This window comes from Scylla paramamosain, chromosome 24 (assembly GCF_035594125.1).
Source record: "Scylla paramamosain isolate STU-SP2022 chromosome 24, ASM3559412v1, whole genome shotgun sequence".
In the NCBI taxonomy this organism is placed as follows: Eukaryota; Metazoa; Arthropoda; class Malacostraca; order Decapoda; family Portunidae; genus Scylla; species Scylla paramamosain.
The window spans coordinates 4,699,087-4,719,586 of record NC_087174.1 but is presented as its reverse complement, the minus strand read 5'-3'; the positions used below and the strand labels follow the sequence as shown (position 1 = coordinate 4,719,586).

The 20,500-nt window shown below is 38.6% G+C and overlaps 2 protein-coding genes across 11 annotated transcripts; one reads left to right on the top strand and one right to left on the bottom strand.

The window, feature by feature from the left end:
- Window positions 1-1,154: 1,154 nt before the first annotated feature.
- LOC135112615 (splicing factor, suppressor of white-apricot homolog) lies at window positions 1,155-12,731 on the bottom strand. Of its 3 annotated transcripts, XR_010274481.1 has the most exons (17): window positions 12,469-12,731; window positions 11,713-11,879; window positions 11,175-11,446; window positions 10,706-10,890; window positions 10,010-10,563; window positions 9,778-9,890; window positions 9,121-9,577; window positions 8,601-8,816; window positions 8,048-8,330; window positions 7,840-7,925; window positions 7,332-7,387; window positions 6,417-6,501; window positions 5,813-5,962; window positions 3,644-3,820; window positions 3,378-3,458; window positions 2,898-3,129; window positions 1,155-1,947 (listed from the first exon to the last, which is right to left on the bottom strand). XR_010274481.1 is itself a non-coding variant. In XM_064027143.1 (16 exons), exons 1-16 carry the CDS (start codon window positions 12,714-12,716, stop codon window positions 1,897-1,899), a joined length of 3,357 nt encoding a protein of 1,118 aa, XP_063883213.1. In that variant the 5' UTR covers window positions 12,717-12,731; the 3' UTR covers window positions 1,155-1,896. The 3 variants fall into 3 exon arrangements, 2 of the variants coding, with proteins under 2 accessions (XP_063883213.1, XP_063883214.1); XM_064027143.1 differs by lacking the exon at window positions 7,332-7,387; XM_064027144.1 differs by lacking the exons at window positions 1,155-1,947; window positions 2,898-3,129; window positions 3,378-3,458; ... (1 more) ...; window positions 5,813-5,962; window positions 6,417-6,501 and having other exon boundaries at window positions 6,648-7,387.
- Window positions 3,039-20,229, top strand: LOC135112617 (uncharacterized). 8 transcript variants are annotated; one of them, XM_064027154.1, is made up of 12 exons: window positions 3,039-3,162; window positions 12,356-12,428; window positions 14,333-14,475; window positions 14,840-15,022; window positions 15,526-15,699; window positions 16,262-17,228; window positions 17,336-17,447; window positions 17,870-17,949; window positions 18,188-18,344; window positions 18,694-18,830; window positions 19,372-19,603; window positions 19,849-20,229. In XM_064027154.1, exons 3-12 carry the CDS (start codon window positions 14,367-14,369, stop codon window positions 19,960-19,962), a joined length of 2,265 nt encoding a protein of 754 aa, XP_063883224.1. In that variant the 5' UTR covers window positions 3,039-3,162; window positions 12,356-12,428; window positions 14,333-14,366; the 3' UTR covers window positions 19,963-20,229. The 8 variants fall into 8 exon arrangements, with proteins under 8 accessions (XP_063883224.1, XP_063883229.1, XP_063883222.1 ...); XM_064027153.1 differs by lacking the exons at window positions 3,039-3,162; window positions 12,356-12,428 and adding exons at window positions 13,280-13,296; window positions 13,831-13,904; XM_064027159.1 differs by lacking the exons at window positions 3,039-3,162; window positions 12,356-12,428 and adding an exon at window positions 13,158-13,296 and having other exon boundaries at window positions 16,268-17,228.
- Window positions 20,230-20,500: the final 271 nt, after the last annotated feature.

Here is a 20,500-nt window from a genome sequence, read left to right as displayed (position 1 = left end):
TGGGTCGTAATGGGTGATTTGAATGCCACTAACAACACAAATCTATCTTGTCTGGAAGCATTCTTCATTATAGAATTATAATCCCTCCATAAAAGAAATTTTTAAATCCCCTGTAACAAGATTCTCTCTCTCTCTCTCTGTGTGTGTGTGTGTGTGTGTGTGTGTGTCAGACTTACAGACAATTTAATAAGTTGTACTGGATCACCTTGATTCATTCTTGGCATTGTTGGCTGGGAGATAAATACATATTTCTTTCCACAAGGCAGACCATCACACTCCATCACACACAACACTACTGCAGCAGAAAGGAGAAACTAAAGAATTCATGAAGTGGTTTATTGCCTCTGCCCCTCCTCCCTGCAGACAGCTATGAAAAAACCCAGACACTTCTGCATTATGTTTGTATTATACGAGTATGGTTCTGTGCTAAGCTAGGCTGTGGTGTATAAATCAACTTAATCTAACCTTAAATTATAATATGCAATATGGTTTCAGTTTGTGTTCATAGTGTAATATAATGCAATAATATAATTCTTTCAAGGGGAGAATAGTCTATGAGGGAAAATGTCTATATTTAAATGTGTCCGAGGATGAAATTCTTGCTCTCAAAATAATCATGGTAATACTACTTATTATAGTTTAAGACAGTTGTTAGTAGCGAGTCCAGCATCAGTTTACCCATTTCATTCTCACATCAGGGGAATGTGTGAAACAAAGGTTACTGTTTGATAAGATTTACTACTGACTTTTACTTGGGGTAGCAGCAGAGATTCTAGCCCAATCAGTGTCTTCAGTTTTATTATCACAGGAGTGTAATTATGACTTCAGGTACTCAAAGATGTGCCAAGGTTAATTCAAACCAGATTTCTTTGTACCTACATAAGTCAGTTTTCAGTGTCATGTTTTCCATTCTTTTGTAATTTTATTCTGGCATCTTTGGGAAGTGCAGTTTTGGGGATGAAGTTGTTTTACTAGTTGAGTAATCACACACTTTCACTGTTTAGTCCTCTCCATCAGTCATAAGTCTCCGGATCTGCTGACATTTTGCTAGTTGATCAATCACACACTTCTACTGTCTTGTTTTCTCCATCAAGTTCTCATGCCAATCCTATGAACACAGCTTGAAAGTAGGTAGGATAATGACACAGCTTACATTCCACAATATATGTTTGTAGTTCTGCCTGGAAAATCAGCCTGGAATATTACAAGCAAAACTATCACTGACAGGCAACCATAAACCAACATTATCAGGACTCGTTCATTCCATTCAAGTATCTGCCTTTGGTTCATAAAATACATCACAATTTACTTTTTGTTTACAGACACCACCTTTCTACATGGATTACAATGATGTCAGTAACTGATGTTATACCAATATACAATTGTGGAACCTCTATGTCTACAATTTTACCCAGCAAAGGAGTCATTGTCACTGTCTTTGCTTCTGTAATAAAACAAGGTGTGATGTCTTCCCTGGGTTACCCTCTTTTGTTATAAAAATGTTTCCCTTCCCTTGGGCCATGCCTGAAGTGTTCCCTTAAAGATAGCACTACATCTGCTTTTCTCATCCTTCCGTTGCTACACACAGTTGAGCATCAGTGTTTGTATAAAATTTGTATGGAACCTCTATTACTATGGAAGGTTAATAATCTATGCATATATTACTTATAAAACTCATGTAACAGTAAGAAACTTTGAAATACATTTATGGTGTTTATTTGTTGTAGTGGAAAAATTTTCTTGTACATTAGTAGTTATTAGGATAGCAATGCCTTCTATTTATAAAAAAAAAAAAAAACTGGAACTTCAGGCTTACAATGTGGTATCACAAAAATAAATGCTATCACATTATTTTCCTTATCCCATTTAATGAGATATGACAGTATTTTTTTATTTTCACAATTTGCTTTCCTTGTTCAGCAGAGCATGCACCTTGGCACGTAAACCCTGAAAGCAAGACATGAAATGTCATTATTTGGATGGTGAATTAAAAAATGAAGGACCTAAAGACGAAGACTTTTTTACATGAGAGAGAGAGAGAGGGGGGGGGTCAGTGATGTTAAACTGATATATATATATATATATATATATATATATATATATATATATATATATATATATATATATATATATATATATAAAAATCAGGCAAAAGTTAAATATATGCATACAAGTGTATTGCTAAGTACCAGTCTCATTTCTCCCATACTAGAAGGTAGCCAGCATAAGATGCTACAGGCATACACTCACTCTCATTCACAATCACCTTAGCCTCTGGAATCTAGACTTCAAAAGAGAAGATGGATCCTCACGAAACACACAACATAATATATATATATATATATATATATATATATATATATATATATATATATATATATATATATATATATATATATATATATATATTCACTCCTCATTAACTCTGGTTTCAGTTAAAATGGTTTAACTTTTACAAAGAATGCTGCCAACCAGAAATTCAAATAACAAGAGGCAACCCAGTTTTCTTTTTTTTTTAACTGATACTTAAAATGTATGTAACCAGGTACATGTAGTTTTTCTTTACTTAAACCAGGTTTTGTGGGTTCAGGGGTATTCTTAAGGGGGTCCACTAATTTTCCATAGATTTTCCTTATCCACAGTTGTGTGTTGCCTAGCCCCTGTAGATAACGAGAGATGACTGTATACATATACCAAGGCAGGCTCCCCCAAAAAGACAAGGTACACAATTTTCACATTCACACTCGTCCACACCACTCTCTTAGCCCTTTAGCTCCTGGCAAAGAAGAGAAAGTACTTCTGCCCTTACTGTATAGGGATCAGCCAGACAGCTTGAAATAAAACAGGGATCCTCATCAACAATAATATACTTAGTATATGCATATACATATACTTACCTGTGCTATTTTTGCCATTGCTGCACTGTTCTGGGGATCAAACAATGGCTTCTTCTCTTCCTTCTTGTCTTCCTTAGTTTCCTCTCCTCCACCTCCAGTTACTTCAAGAACACTATCATTGTTAACTGCCTTTTCTTCCACAGTGGAGAGCAGACTGGCAGCAGCTGGACTTGGAGGAATGGGAGGCAAAGGAGGAGATGTACACTCCTCAGTTATTCTGCCAAGAGCTGAGCTGTAACACAACACAAAGTGGGGAGAGACAGTGGTAAAAAATGTATTTTCCAATTATAGTCTTCCTTTCAAATATTCATTTGATTATGCAATTTAACTAGCTGTCATCTGGTAAACAAGATTAACCATTTAATTATGTAAACTTACTTTCAAAACAATAAGCATAATGTCCCATAAGTAAAAATCACCCATTATAGTTACATCCATCCTGACAACATTGCAGGACATATCAACACAAATGTTGCCTACCTTAAGTGAGAGAGGTCAGTGGTTCCAACACTGATCACACTGGAAGCTCTTGATCCTCTTTTGCTGTGTCCTGGTGACTCACTGGAGAGAGAGAGAGAGAGAGAGAGAGAGAGAGAGAGAGAGAGAGAGAGAGAGAATGTCAATGTAATATAGCAACAAAAAAAAAAAAAATTATTTTCCAAGCTTACTTGTGGAAAGATTTGTCATACGATTTTCAAAATAGTTCTCTTTTCTGTATTGGATCAACCTTGATTAAATCTACTTACATGACCTGCACATCATTATCTGATGGTGATGTTGATCTGGACGAAGAGTATGAGTGACTTGAAGAGTCTGATGAAGATGAGGAAACACTGCGTCTGCGAGACTTTTTGCTCTTTCGCTCCCTTCCTTCCCTCTCATGACGAGAACTATGCTTGCGTCGCTTCTTCTTGTGGGATGACCTGAAAAAAAGGCACCAATAAGAAAAATGACACTGACTTGAATGAAAACTGACCTTTTCAAATACTAGAAATATATGCCTCGTCTCTGAATTTTGCTTCACGAACTTAATTCATTCCTGAATGCCATTCAAAATCTGAAATGTTAAAAGACCAAAACTATTATTTGGATTAATTCATTCCCAGACACCTGTCCACCCTGTCTTAGCAGCTTATGACAGACACTTCCACTGCTAAGATGGCCACTCCACAACATCTCTGGCTCAGAAATTATTTATCCAGAAAGCATGTATCAAATAAACTTAGTGACACGAAATTCATCAGAAATATTGTTAAGACTGTGCAGATGCTGTCTTTGTCACTGATTTAGTGAGAGAAGCCTTACAGAGTGACAGAGAGGAGCAACCCACTTACCTCCAAAATGAAAGTGATCATAACACAATTACTGTTGGGAAAATGCAGTTGCACAGTATTGATGGCATTGTAGGGCCATCAAGAGAGCCATAAGTGGCTCAGGAGTTGGGATTAATCCCTGAGCTAGCCAAAAAACTGTTTGTTTACACTGAGGCCCTTCAACAGGATCATATTTACCTCATTCAAAGATTAAATTACCATCTTACTGTATCTCCTCCAAATATATAAAAATGAAGAAAATATTTATAGAAACTATAAATTAGTAATAAACAGCAGCTTTTGCTTTGTCTTTTAATATTTGAAATCAAGTAACTTTGTTCAAGAACTGTAGCCGCCGTATATGTACAACTTACACGACAGCTAGAGATACGCATATACATACATTGTAATGTGACATTTTATGTAGCGTTATATTATTTGTAGCAACTGGTTGTTATACATGAGCAGTGTATGGCGCGCCGGCACAACAGAGTGAGAGGGGAATGTAGGGCCGAGGGGACACGTTGAACTTGCCCTCTCAGCTATTTCGTGTGGTTGTTGTGACGTGATTGTTGATAACGTACCACAGCATAATGAACATCATACGCTGTAGGGGCCCAGCAGCGTCTCCAAAGCCACTTCACGACAGTCACACCTACACATCAGACATGTCTCGGGAGGCACAGAGAGTAAATCCCCAAGTTGTCATCCCGATAAATCCCCAAGTGCAATCCCTTGCATACAACCAAGAGGACGCCTGTTCCCCGCACTGTGTATGTATTCATCATAGTATTAGATAATAGGTACTTATGTAACCATGAGGATTTAATGATGTATCAATATAATTAATGTAACTATGTATAGTAATTAGATACTTACATAATTGTGAGTTACGTAATTGTGAAGATTTAGTGATGTGTGTTAGTACAAGTACACTTAACGTAACATAATGACGTACATCAGATCACACAGACGAGAGGACGACTTGTCGTGTTTGTGCTGGTGGTGTTCATCTGTAGAACTGACTGAACCCACTAAAGTGTAGGTAACTCTGTATTGACTCATATATGTTACGGAATTGACGAAGTGTCACGACATTGATGTACTGCAATACTTGTTTTACCTATTGATATACTTTTTTCTGTTATTCTCAGTATTAATGATAATATGTTAATTCACAGGTTTGACCGCTTCTGAATACAAAGAGCGCATACTGCACAGCTCGTTTCAGTCACCTCTAGTACAATACATTAATAAGCGTCGGATGGCACTTACAAGAACTGAATTATGGTATGGCAACCAAAGCAATTATGAGATGAAAATTTTCTTTGAAAACCAATTTGTTCAAAAAGGGAAGCGTCTGGTAACAGGTTCCACTGCATCTTATTATGATTTAACAGTACAATACATTCCATCATAGTTGTTCTTGCCACTTTTATCACAGCATCCCCATAAAATATTCATGAAGCAACTCCCTCTCACAACCCCTTCCAATCAATTCACCTCCAGAAGCTATTTTAATACTATCTTATTGAACATAAAATTATTACATATTGCAACTTCATTCCCTACTCCTGTAATAAAAACGATTAATGTTCTTACTTGTGTGATTTTGGTGATCTGGAGCGTGAGCGGCGCTTCTTGTGCCTTCGTGACCTTGACCTTGACCTCTTTCTCTTCTTGCGTTCCCTGCGACTACTTGGGGAGCGGCTTTCTGACCGCCCATGGCGCTGCTTCTTGCGACTCCGAGTTCTCAAAATAAAAAATCAGGTTCATTAATACACTGGAAAATAGAATGGTTAGGAAAAATTCTAAAAAAGAAATGGAACTATCAGGACTAATTGGGGGCAAGATACAAAATAAGTTACAAGAATGAGGTTCTCAAGACAAAAAAGATCCTTTAGATCACTTCAGAGCAATTCTCAAACCTGAAAAGTCCTGATTATGAAAGGTTCCTTGGTACAGTCATTTACAAAAGTCCGACTAGCACTCTGGGTGTTTGTGTGCCCTTTAAGCACAGAGCTGTTCTTAACACAGGATTATCTTATCACCAGATCATATGGGGGAGAGGTGGATGAGGAGAGAAGAGGGAGACACACAAGTGAGAGGGGGACCAGGAATGAATTCATACTGAATAAAAGGGATTTAATCACTTTCATCTCTACAACAAAGTACTGCACGAACACATTCATGGGTGACAACTCACTTTTCCCGGTGAGGTACTTCTATGGGCCGGGATTTGCTTCTCCTGCTTTCCAGACTTTGACTCCTACGGCCGTCCTCACTGGCTCCTGTGAACAGACATCTAAATCAGACACAAGAAGGCTTTTACCATCATATAAAGGACTGGAAAAAAAAAAAAAAAAAAAAAGGAAAAAAAAAAAAAGAAAGAAAGCATTTAAGTCACCTAGTCCCACCTCCATTCACACAGTCAGTCATCATATTAACTTTCATTCTTTTAAGGTAACAGAATACTTAAGTAATTGCTTAACTCTTTGCAACATCCCTCTCATATACAACTGTGGTATATTCTCAAAAGACCTATAAATTTTGATAGAATTTGAAATATGTGAGACAATATACAATTTGAAGCCCTTGAAATTTCAATAAGTACAGCTGCATGGTCTTTTGAGTGGAAATACCATTGTCAGGTCTTACGAGCTGCCACTCACCCTATCAGACTTTGTGTATACTTACCTGACTTACCCTGCCAGCTGTGAGTATATGTAGACGACCCAAGGTACCTGAATACTAACATGATAAAAAGGAAGAGGTGTGGTAGGAATGGAAGAATGGGTTTTGGGAGGGGTGGGTCAAAAGCAAGTTTCACCGCCTTGTAAATCATCACTGTCTGTTCACGTTTTTGGCATCTTCCTCACATCACTGCCCCTCGCTGCCACTGGCCTCTGGCCTCCCCACCTCCACACTGCTCCAACACAAATATCACGGCTCATATTTCGAGTCTTCTGTTACCTCAATAACTATCCCAGCATCCACAAGAACCTTTTAAAATGTCATAAAATGAGGCCAAATGAAGATCAAAAAACGTTATCACAGCAGGAAAATTCTGTCACACTAGTGACTGGAAGAATAAAAGTAGTTCTCTGTTGACGATCCGTACCTACACCTGCACGGCCGCCCTCGGCGAAATAACAGCAGAGAGCCACTGCAACACATCTGCAACAAGTCAAAAGACCATAGATAACTGCAATATATGTGGGACACTAGTCCCATGATCTGCCTACCTGCAGCAACTGGGTTTAGGAAAAATTAATAAGTAAATAAAATAAAAAATTACATCAACTTCACAAATGTGAAGTGCCTCTTCTTTTTATGACTGCTGCTGCTGCTGCTGCTGCTGCTGCTGCAGGTAAACTCATTAAACTTCAAAATCTCTAAAATCTTAAGAATGTTGAAATTGTTCATCAGCAAGACAATGAAGAATGTGATGCTGAGAGGAATGAAACCTTCCTGAACCACAAGATCATATCAGTGAGGTAACTAAATCACTGAAGTTCATTTGTGGCAAGTTCAAGAAGGTTTTTCTCTCTTCTTGCTGAGTATAAATGACCCGAAGGCACACCACAGCGTGAGGGTTGTGAAGGGCACCACATGGCAGGAACACATACCCGACAATACTGAAGACTCTTTAGGAGTACCAGATTTCACATGTTCAACAGTTTCAGTGTTGGCCGGAGGCTCTGGAATGGAGGTCCTGGAAAAAATTAAAATAAATTAACTCAGCTAACGTATTAAGCAAGATCCACTTCGCATTCAGATTTCAAATTTTATATGAATGCCCACTAGCGGTGCTTAGTGAAGACAGAGATGCCTTACCAATCATTTTTAGATATGCTGTTTGTACTTGTTTCAGTTCTGTTGGTTCTATATGTTTCAGTCATCTCCAGTCCACTTGGGGCTGGCGGTGACTGTGCAGGGGGTGGAGGGGGAGGAGGTGCAGGAGCCTCCTTGGGTGGCATGGGGACCCCTGGACCTGGACTGGCAGAGTGAGAGCGTGACCTTGATGGGGTGGAGTGACGAGTGCTGGCCAGGGATGATCGAGGTGACTGTGATGCAGAGTTCAGGATCTGAGCTGCTATCTCAGGTGGAAGCTGGGGGCCTGTAACAGGACACAAGTGATCTCAGTCACAAACTTTGCTGAATAAAGGGACAGGAAAGCCACAAAAGTAACAACACAAATAAAAGTTAGTTAAGTGTTCAAAATAATTAGAAATCTAAAGTTCCTGATGCTGCTGCCATTGAAAACTTTTCAAGCAGATCATTGCACAAAGTAAGGAAAATTATGACATGTATACAGTGTGATATCTATTCACAATTTTAAAAGGAAGCTTTTCACAAAAGTTAAAGGACAATTTACTTATCTCCTTACCATAAACAGGCTGGGCAGTGCTCTCATCCTCTCTGCTTCCTTTCTTTAACCGGGAGAGGAACATGGCTGCTTTCTTCCTCCGTTCCTGCTGCTTGCATTCAGAACGTGCCATCCCATCACTGGGCAGATGGGAGCTCTCCTTCCCTTGCTCTTCACTAAGCACCTTCTCTCTGTGGTTGCATTCTTCAGTGTCCATGTCTTTATCCATTTCCTGAGCTGTGGGAATACAAGGTATAAATGGATCTCAAGGGTGAGCCATGACAGAAAGAAGAGTAAGCAAGAAAGTAAAAGGATCTGTATGACTGAATAATCCTGCAAACAATGACACATGCAAGTGAGGCTAGTGTGGAATGAAAAACAAAAAAAAAAAAAAACAGATCAATCAACTGAAATAAGTCTGTAAGTTAAGAATGACACAAAAAGCAAGGAAGAAGGGAATGCAGGGACAGTAATAAATGCAGACTTCTATCATGACCATCTCCCTAAGAAAGTTCTTAGGATAAAAAGGGCAAGTACTTACCATATTTGAAGATGTCATACATGTCATCGTTATCACCAGAAGCATCTGTTGATTCCTCCATTTTCTCAATAGCCTTTTCCTTCTCTTTCTCCTTTTCCCTCTCCTCTCTCTCCTTCCGCTCTTTCTCCTCTTTCTCACGTCTCTCCCTCTCCTCCTTTTCCTTTATTTTTCGTTTCCTTCTCCTCTCCTCCCGCTCCAACCGCCTCTTCTCTTTCTCCTCCTCATCCATGTCCTCATCATCAGAGGACGATGACTCCACAGGGAAGGTGGAGTGCCTGTCCAAATTGACATCTTGCTCCCTTGACTTGATGGAGAAGCATATAGTTGAAGTCTGCTTGTTGCCATTGTTATTGTTACTACTCCTGCTACTGTTGCTACTACTGCTGTTGCCTCCACGCTTGTCCTTCCTGCTACTAGAGTTTCCTTCTACAAGGCTACTCAAGGATGATGCTTTATCCTGGAAAGGAGTGAAGTATTAGGTCAATTCAAGTACTATAGATATAACAGCAAATTCAATAAGACTGTAAACTCCTTAGTAGTTTTACAAAGTAGTTCCAAATCCTGTCATTCTACTGTAGCCACCAACAAATAAGAGAACTCGTCCTTCACAGTTACTCAATACCTACAAAGCATCAAAGCAAGTTTATGCCTACTCACCTCAACTCCATCCTTAAAAATATCGCCATACACCTCAGTGTAGAGGCGTATCTTGCATCGGTAGTATGGATAGTACTCGTGGTCCTTCTTCAAAAAGCTAAACCTAGGATCATCTGCAAGCAGAAAAGTACATTTAGCCTTCACAAAATGTACAGAGGATTATAGGAAAGTGTCAGCAATTTAGCCTATTCATCTCACTAAATGATCATGAAAAATTCTCCAAAGATCTCACCTCTACTTCGCACCATCGTTTCAAACTCAACACCATTTTTGATGATGTAACTGGCCATCTTGTCAATCACCATCTGTACATCTGGTGGTGGCCACTTGATGTTGCTGTATTCACTGGCGCCCTTACTGGCAGAAGGGGAGGACTCAGACCCATCATCTGAGTCCGAGTCATAATCCCTGGTGCGGTTGAAAGATGGGTAATCCACCAGCTGCTTCACTTTGGGTTGGGGTGTTGCTTTATTTTCCACTTTCTTCTCCAATGTGGGTGTGTCTGAGCGTTCAGCAACAGGTGTGGAGGTTGCAACAACGCCAGGAGAGGCTGGTGCTGGGGACTCACGGCTTTCAACAACAGTTGTGTTCTTTTGCTTCTCTTTAATTTTATGGATGAGCTTGAAATATGCACAGTCTGAAGAGGGCTTGAGGGCTGAGGTAGGCGTCCCTGGAGCAAGGTCTGGCTTGATGCCAGCTGAGAGACTTGGGTGCAAGTACTGGTCACCATTGCCATCACTATCTTTCCTGGATCTGACTTGATCAGCTTCATCAGCTGGAGTGTATCTGTAAGGATAGAGCAGCAAATATACAAAGTGTCTTTGGCAGAAGTAAAATACTTATTCTATTAACTTCAGAAATATTGGTCTATCTTTTACACTTAATTCTTATACAATTTCAATCTCATATGGCTAGAAAGCTTTCTTACCTTCCACTCTTGATCATAGCAACCATGTGCTTGTAGTAGGCATTCAATGGATTGTCAAAAGATAGAAAACCAAACATTGGATTGTCTGCCTGCTTTGTCTTTATGATGATCTCCATTTGGCCTCCTTGTGCCACAATGAACTTGGAAGTCTTCACAATGATTTTGTTTTGCTTAATAGTTTCAGGCTGAAAAAACAATTATATTTCATTATTATAAGATGATAATAGAGACATTTGTATAACTATGAAGTACTTCATAACCACAATGAAATAAGATAGGTCAGAGCATGCAACGTTTGCAGACATTAATAATTTGCCTTACAAAAAAGCATCAGTTATAAAGCTAGACAAAGTATATTAAGTACTTAAGAAAACCTAATTTGACTTCACCCAATACAAATACAACATATTGCCAGTGAATTTGCCCCATTCAATTTTTCAAAATTTCTTGAAAAAAAAATGTGACATACCACCACCATTCCTTGTGGGACATTAAGCTCAGCAGGAGGGACGTAAGTGTCCTCATCTGCTTCTGGCATGTATCCTGAGCTCTGCTCCTGTTGTTGCTCCTGTTGCTGCTCACCCTGCTGCATCTGGTAGTGTTCAAGGTATTCAGACCCTTGCTCACCACTCACACCAGTCATGTCCCCTGCCATGGCTTGCCCATCATAATTGAAGCCAACCTGGCTGTAGGTGTAGGTGTCAGAGCCAAGTTCAGCCATCAAACGCTTGGCCTCTTCATCTGTAACAAAGCAAACAGTTTTATTTGAGCTTCTATCACACCAAACTAGATTTGCAAATTTCATTACTGTCCCAGTTATTCCACACCTTTGACATTTTAAAAGCAACAAATTTTGTTTAATTACCCTACAAACAAATTTTACCTTAATTTGTCATCACTATTGTTTTCACATGTAGATTTCCTAATTACATTAAGAGGATTAACTGGAGCCTGCTACACTCATGACTGCCTGTTGCCAGCCTCTGAATCAAGTCAAATGGTCTTACCTTGGAAGGCCTGGTACTGAAACTCGTCATGGTAGAGAGCCAGGTAACGCTCATAATCACACCTCTCCTCCTCTGCTCGCTCCTCTTCTGTCAGACCCTCCCATCGGTCTCCCCCTCCTCCTGACTCAGCCTCAGACAGGTCATACAGTGCTCCTCGCACATCATACCTAATTTCAGTGAGAATACTGGTTATCTTCATGAAAACTCATCAGATCAAGATTTAGTTTCAAAGACTGTGGAAGTATAAGATGTGAAGAGTTATATTGGGAGTATAACAATTTGTACAAGACTGGCACAAAGCTATGTAGATATGCACTAAGCGATAAAGGTATGCTGGGAATATTTTCACAGTTTAAACCAGAAACTACTTATGAGCCAAGTGAAGTTTAATGAAGGGAATTTTTGATTGACAAAAAAAACAAGCATAATTTTTTTTACTAACCTACCGTAGCTGACAATTTCATTAACTTCACATAGCTGCAGTGGTGCTGGTGATAATTACTGTTCTATTATATATCAATCATGACTGAGAAGAACGCCACATGGCAGCTGATAACACCGAGGCATTAAAGTAACACACAAGCACAACCTCTCCCCCCACCCCCGTTTCCCAAAATTCCTCATACACCCATTACCCTTACAGATATTCAGACATGTCCACGAGTCCTCACAGCCCTGCAAGGAGAGCCGCCCTGAGCCCAGCAAAATAATGAAAGGTGAGAGGGTGGGAGAGAGGTAGACAGACCCGTCACATACCTATCGACCATAACGCTGTTGTCGCCCATCCAGGGAATTAAGTGGCTCCCTTTCTCCAGATACATTGCCTTGTCATTGTCACGGAACAGTTTGCACGAGTACCCGAACACCAGCAGGTCCTCGTGGCCATTATTTCCCTCCTTATCCCGTGATTCCCAGATGCTCCGCCCATACTCGGCCGCCATGACACAGAATGGGTGGTGGGGGGCTGGAGGTGTGGGGGTCCCCTGTCCCATCCCCACAGCCATTGTTATTATTCCCGTAATTCCCATCTTCTTGTCCTCTGTTTCCGTACTCTATATTTTCAGTTAATCATATAAGCTTTGAAAACTTCCTTATGTCCTATTAAAAAGCTTATATTATTTCCCATGTACGGGGCTCCTCATTCTTTCATCCCCATTATTCCCATCTTTCCCCAACACCTCAGCCTGTCCTTCCATATTTTATATTTTAAGTTTTCCATGTGAGATTTAATTCTTTTCATGTTGTATTTAAAGAAAAAAAGGATATGTACTATTAATTTTCGGCTCGGTACATTGTTCAAAACATGAATATAAAACAAAGCCACATCTCATTTTCTAGACTTATGTTGCTTAAGACAAATCAAGAAATCATAAATCTATGCACATCTATATAAATGGGGAGCCGAAATTGTAAGGCACATGAACCAATCAGCATCGAGGAGGGAGCATTGAGGGGGCGGGAGGACCAATCAGAGGGTGAGATGCTGGCGATACCGGCCAATCAGACGGGGCGAGGCAAGACGGTGAAGGGGATTTAAACATCTGAGCGAGGAGGTTATGTACTGTCCACTTGTTAAAGGCCTCTGTGAGTATATGCTGGGTACTTCAACGCTTCCTTGTTCCACTTTGTACTGTGTATGAACTCATTATCTTGGTGAAGGAGGATATAAGTGTGGTTTGTAGATATGTTTTGATCTATGTATGTTAAATGTTAAATCTTTGGCTACTGGAGTCGAAAAAAAAGACCTCTATTCCAGACTACTAGTTTACCGAGTGAAAGGTAAAAAGAGGCAGAAGAAAGTACTCTATTTGATTTCATTCTCTTGGTGAAGTAGAATTATGGTGTTGTTTGTGGGTTAAGTACTATAGGGAGTTTTGATTACGAAAGTTCACATAATTTGCTTACTGGAGTGAGAAAAACAAGAATTGCCTCTTCCTGTGTTCCAGACTACTGCTGATACATAATTTATATTTACATTATTTAATTTTGTTAGTGAACGTGGCTTGTGAAAATACTACAGTTGATTAATTTTCTTAGTGAAGGAGGATTAAGATGTGATTGGACTAAATATAGGTTGTGCTCCTTCCAGTACACTTTAGATAATATGTAAATTTACAGATTCATATTTTTGGTTACTGGAGTGGGAGACCAAGAATTCCCTTGCTTTCCTACTGCAAATCGTGGGAAAAGAGGTATTAAAGTGTGCTTTGTGGTTGAAATGTATTTAGTACTTCATTCATATATTATAGTATGTCGACCTACATTGTGATTTATTTGGGCGATAGCTTTTATTCCTTGAGTGGAAAACCAATAATTACCATGCCGTCCAACTTAATATGTGGTAAATGTCTTTATATAATTTATCTTGCTTACCATACTAATTATAATTTTTCACCAGGGGTTATTTACAATTTAGCATCAAAGAAATACATAATGGCTGTTGTGTCCCACATCTTGAGTAGTTTCAAGCTATGTCCTTTGTTTTCTTGCCACATGTGCATCTGAACTAGCTTGAGAAGGTGGTAAATATAGGTAGCTTTCATTCTTCACTTTATCCAGTACTATTTATACTATATTAATCTTTACTTAGTGTTACCTCCTTTCATTTATACTTTGCAAGGAACACAGAAGCATCTTAGGAAGAAGGACGTGAGATGGAGCAAAAAGGAAAGGAAAACCTTCCTAATTCAAGATTCCAGAGGACTATCTTACCATCTTTGAAGAGTCGCCGATCAGTGGAAGTTGGGAAACAGGCAGGAAAAGGTGTGCTTTTGAATATAACTAAATTCTGATATACATAAAACAGGGTTAAAGTTTGCATATACATGAGATGTGGAGAAGTCTGGAACATTTAATAAAAAAATTGTGAAAGTTAAGAATATCTTTCACTGACTCAGTTTTATACTAGTAAGTATTTTAAATATGGGGTAGTTCACCAGATTGGCTGCCTCATAACATAGCGTGACTGTTAGGAAACAGGTGTGATAATTGAAGGTGGGAGGCAGCTGAAATCAGTTGGAATACCATGTTGGAATCATACACACTAGAAAAGCAAAAGTTTGGCTGTACCATTAAACAAATTTTACAATTTAGATTTGTTATGATACCATTGTCTCTTCTATAACAGGTCCTAAAGAATGTGAGAATAAGACAGAATCTGTTTCCACCAAACAAGAAGTTGTGAGTGATATCAGCAAGGCAAAAGTCATCGAAAGTTCTAACGTTTCAAGTGGTGGTGCCCCATCAACCCGCAGACCACTCTGTGATAACAATCGGGCATGGCTCAAGCAGAAACCAGCACCAGGCAAAGGTATCTCTCATTCTTTACTCATGTAGTATTAAGACTTAAAAGCTTTGCCTTTTAAGAATGTCAATGATGAAAGCTGGTAAACTTAGATATTATGTATCACTCCCACACGTAGAAGATCTGTTACCTGGAATTATGTAATTTGCAAACCCTCTGAGTAAGAAAAATTTTTAACTCTTGACATTACCTATGAATTAATCACACTCTTATGCTAATTCACCAGAAAAACAATACTGTAATAGTGTACCTACATGAATTATACTGTTTCATTATTATAATATTCAGTGATCCATTTTGACTTCAGATTCACACAATATATACTTTCAGCTTAGTTGCTTTTTCTTTTAAATATAGTTCCTTAGAAAAAAAAAAAGCATGCATGCATATTCTGAAACAAAATCTTTCATGTTACAAATATTCCTCATATGGGCATCTTAATCTGTTTGTAATTCATTCCAAAACAAAGTATTTTTAGGAAGTGTAACTGTAACTTGTTTCTCAAACAGTGGTCAAGTCTTCAGCAGAGAGACTCACCCCATCAGTCAGATTGGAAGAGGACAGCACCATCCAGCCCGCAGAAATTAGGCCGAGATTCCATGTGCCAAGAGTTGCTGTGGGAAACACAGTTCCCCCACAAGAGGTTAAGATAGTTTTGGAGACGAAAAAAATCCCACTCAGAGGTAAGAAGCCTTTGTTAATGTTAGATTTTTGTGTCATGTGTATTGTATCTCCTCATCATTTCTGTAACATTATACATACTGCAGAATGCATATCACTCATTTAGTAGGAGCATACTTACCTATTACTGCTAGAAATGCCTGAGTGGAAACAAATGGTTCATTATTCATGTTTGATATGCTAGTCATTAATAAACACATTAACATGAAATACTGGAATTTCAAAAAGAAACAAATGCAAGAAAATAATTGCTTGTTGGCATATCTGGATATGTACTGAAAAATAAAATTTTCACCAAGTATAAGAATGTGGTGTCATGGCAAATGTGCCTATAGAATTTATGGTGGACAAGTCTTGAAGTATCTTTGAGGATATTTGTAGTATTGGCAGTATATTGCAACATTTATTGAAAATAAAAATAAAAAATATGAAAAGTTTAAGACTATCATCAGCCACCCTTAGAGCTTAGAGAATGCACTGCATGCCAAATTTAAGCAAACTGAAATTAACTAAAGTGGAAGACTTTTTAGAATAAGCAATTATCTTAATAACACTTTTTCTAAGGTGCAGTCTGCAGACAGCAAAATACAAAACCCACATCAGCCTGTACTGGATCTTCCCTTCAGTCCAAGATCTCAACCTCCACTGGATCATCTCTTCAGTCCAAGATCTCAACCTCCACTGGATCATCTCTTCAGTCCAAGATTTCAACCACCACTGGATCATCTTTTCAGTCCAAGATCTCAACCTCTACCGGATCATCTCTTCATTCCAAGACTTCAACCTCTATTGGATCATCCCTTCAGTCCAAAACCTCAAACTCTGTTGGATCATCCCTTCCGTCCAAGACTTCAGCCTCTGCTGGATCATCCTTACCATTAAAGACATCCACTGATTCATCCTTGCCACCAAAGACTTCAATATCTACTGGATCATCCCTTAAGTCAAATATATCTATGGGGTCATCCTCTCAATCAAAGACAGGATCTACTGGGTCATCCTCTCAGTCAAAGGCAGGAACCACTGGATCATCTCCGCAGCCTGACACTTTAGCCTCCATTCACCCTTCAAGTTCACAAATAACTGCAGTTCATGCAAAATCAGTTTCAGTTTCAGTGGAAAATGGCAGCACAAATTCATCTAGTCATGCAGAAGTCAAAACTGCAGTGGAAACAAGTTCCATTGCAACAGTCAAATCCAGTACTCAAGAACCTTCACTAGATGTGCCACCTTCATCATCTGTTGATACTCAGGACAAACCAAGTACAGAGCTAAAAAACATGGTCCCATCACAGCCTCAAATAAATGAAGTTGATGAAAGCAAGGAAAAAGAACATGTTGCTTCAGTACAGTCTCAGACAGTAAATGTAGCTCATGAAAGTCAAGGTAATGAACAAGTAACATCCGCAGCTTCAGAGAAAATATTATCTGATGAGAACAATAAAACTGCAGATGCTAAAGAGTCTGCTAAATCAGAGACATCCAGCAACAGTGATAAAGAGTCTGGCAAGAAAGAAGCAGACAGTAGAAAGTATGTTTAGCCTTTATCTATTTTTCATGTAAATATATTTGTTTTTATGCAAAATCAGCAACAGTCCTTCAGTCTTATGGGTGGACATGATATGCATCTATTCACAGGGAGCTTTGGGCCTTGGATAATTTTGAGATTGGCCGTCCACTGGGGAGAGGCAAGTTTGGTAATGTCTACCTTGCAAGAGAGAAGTCATCTCACGTGATACTAGCTTTGAAGGTGAGACTTGAGTTCTGTTTATCTAATGACAGTAACGAGTAGAGAGAACTGTAGAAAGGCTTTAACATACATACAAGAAGCTCTCATTAAAACTACAATTCTTTTCATGGATTTAAGATAGATAAAAGAAAAAGAATTGACATTGCAGGCAGATTCATGGCTTGCCACCAAATATGTTTCAAAATAATGTCACTGCTCTGGTCATCATTCCCACCCTATATCCTTTTCTTAGTGATGTCCTTCATTGGAGCCTGCTATTTGCTGTGTTATCATATGGTGTGTATGTATGCTTCAGCCTCATCTCAGCCATCCTATGTTGCTGGGCATCAGCTTGGTTTGTAGTTAAATGGATAGAAAGATTCCTATAAGTGAATCAGATGAATATGAACCTACCTTTCAAGTGAATGGTGCATTCATTTCAGGTCATGTTCAAAGCTGATTTGTCTAAAGCTGGTATCAGTCATCAGGTTCAAAGAGAAGTTGAAATTCAAACACATCTAAGGTGAGTTGTTTGATTCCACTGAGGGAGGGAAAATAAAATTCATCTTGGTCTAGTTTCACTTGCCAAGACCAGATTTTCTTGAAGGAATGCCATAGCACCTCATCCTCATTAATACTCTTTCATGCTTATAATATTGAACATTGCTTAACACTGACAATATGCATTTTACATCTTTTATCTTTTTTTCTTCTGTGGAAATATTTCCTTTCAGCTGTATGGTACCTTTAATTTTTCTCAGGCATCCAAATGTTCTCCGGATGTATGGGTACTTCCACTGCGATAAGCGAGTGTACCTTCTCTTGGAGTATGCTCGTCACGGGGAGCTGTACAAGGTGCTACGCTCTCAGCCCAACAGTCGCTTCACTGAATACCATTCTGCCAATTATATTGCCCAGGTGCTGTACTATTGTATTGTTAACATTTATATTTTGCCTTGTCTATTTACTGCTTGTGAATTAAGCAGTTAGATTATCTATATTATTTCTTGAAAATACTATAGTGGATCTTATTTTTTTCCATGATTTTGGGAAATTTGAACAACATGTAGCTATATAAAAAAAAATGGTCAATCAAAATTAAGAGAAACTCGGTTTTAAAAGGAAAAACTAAGGTCACATTATCACAAGTTGGTGTGTGTATAGATGCCTATAAGAACCAAGGTGAGCCTACTTTACAATATTGGCCAGTTAATATGTTTAATGTATTTTGTATCAAGTAACCCCTACATTGCCTTTTTTTTTACAGCTGGTAAGTGCACTAAAATATCTACACAGCAAAAAAGTTATCCATCGAGACTTGAAGCCAGAGAACATCTTGATTGCAGCTAATGGTCAGCTGAAGATTGCAGACTTTGGTTGGTCTGTCTGGTCTCCAAATGAAAGGTCAGCAGTGGAAACAGTCTTGAAAAATCATTGTACATGTAACATTACAATAATGTACTGAAATATCAGGGAAATGATCTAAGAAAGCATAAGAAATTTTAAATTATTCAGTTTTCCTCAAATTGAATCAGTATCAGTCATGCCTTCCTTCAAATAAATGACATTCTGAAGGTGCCTGGATTCAATGGATTTTGTCAGTTTCTTAAAATATGAAGCATCCAAATTATGATCTTAATATCCTTCACTACTACCTCCAGGGTGGCAAAGTTGACAAAGTTGATTGTAATCAGCTTTCTGTACATGCAATAAGGTGTTAATTGTTTGAAAAAGGGATTTCAAAGTTTTGGATGTGGTAGATATCCCTGTGGATTGAGTACCATCTATGTGTACTCTCATGCGTCTCAGTATAAGAGATTTTTTTCCAGAGAGGGTGTCCCCCCCCATTTCTCTTGTGCATTTCCATCAGTTCAGTCCCTGTGAACAAGATTTTGCATTATAACCAGATTATTAATGATAATTACATTTGCAAACTTTTTTTTAGGAGGACAACTCTTTGTGGCACTTTGGATTATCTACCTCCTGAGATGATTGAAGGCTGCAAGTATGATGAAAAAGTTGACATCTGGTCCCTTGGAGTCTTGTGCTATGAGTTTGTGTGTGGGAAACCTTCCTTTGAAGCTGCCAAGAAGTCAGAAACTTTCAAAAGAATTGCTCGAGTTGATATTCGGTTTCCTCAGTTCTTGACAGATGAAGTTGTTGATTTGATTTGCAAGGTAAGATCCTGTGTTTTCTTTGATTAAATTATTTCATTTCAAAATACCAGGATGTAGTATGTCATTTCTATGAAAGACTGGATTGGCATTTATATAAACCAGAGGCCAAATCACCAACTACCACAAAACATGAATAACATGAAATTGTATTATTTATTTTAAGAAGCACACTTGTTACTTAGTTTCCCATTTGTATAAATCCAGTTAGTGTATTAACTATCTTTACCCATTTTTTTTTTTTACAGCTGCTGCGCTATAATCCCAAGGAACGCCTCTCTTTAGATGCAGTAATGGACCATCCATGGATCAAGAAACACTACAACCCTGATGTTCCACCTCCAAACCCATGTGCAAATTAAAAGTTTGCCCATCTAAGTGTGTGTGTGTGTGTGTGTGTTTGTGTGTGTGTGTGTGTGTGTGTGTGCTGGAGTTCTATAGAAATGTAGAAGAATGCCTTGTAATTCTGTATTTAGAATAGTACAGTTGGTGTACTCCATACTCACATAATTCTTAGCAATGGTTGTTTTTACTTCAGTATTTACTCGGTTTAATGCAGCAAGACCAGAATGTGAAGAACACTTAGCCTGGTGTAATCCACAGCAAAATCATGCCATAAGAGTCCAGATTGCTATCAAAATGGAATTTATTATATTCTTAATTTTATATATTACTCTAGTATAGTTTTTGTTAGTTAGAGTTGTGGCTGTGAGGGCCACTGTATGATGCGATGATTAATTACATGTCATGTAGATGATTTTCTTTTTTTATTTCAACATCACTCATCAGAGTAAGTAGTATAGCATTGTTGATTTTTCTTTCTTTCTTTTTTCTCTCTACTTACGACATCCACAGCACTGATAGATCTGGGAGTAACCTTGTTAAAAGTAAAGGTTTTTT

What these genes read in the sequence shown, in the direction of transcription:
- LOC135112615 (XM_064027143.1), bottom strand. Translation starts at nt 12,716, where the DNA reads ATGGCTGTGGGGATGGGACAGGGGACCCCCACACCTCCAGCCCCCCAC. An exon ending in GCTATGATCAAGAGTGGAAG is followed by an intron (nt 10,564 to 10,705) that starts GTAAGAAAGCTT and finishes CTATCCTTACAG; the next exon opens with ATACACTCCAGCTGATGAAG. An exon ending in ACTGACCTCTCTCACTTAAG is followed by an intron (nt 3,130 to 3,377) that starts GTAGGCAACATT and finishes GTTGTGTTACAG; the next exon opens with CTCAGCTCTTGGCAGAATAA.
- LOC135112617 (XM_064027154.1), top strand. Translation starts at nt 14,367, where the DNA reads ATGGAGCAAAAAGGAAAGGAAAACCTTCCTAATTCAAGATTCCAGAGG. An exon ending in TGGGAAACAGGCAGGAAAAG is followed by an intron (nt 14,476 to 14,839) that starts GTGTGCTTTTGA and finishes CTTCTATAACAG; the next exon opens with GTCCTAAAGAATGTGAGAAT. An exon ending in AAAGAAGCAGACAGTAGAAA is followed by an intron (nt 17,229 to 17,335) that starts GTATGTTTAGCC and finishes ATCTATTCACAG; the next exon opens with GGAGCTTTGGGCCTTGGATA.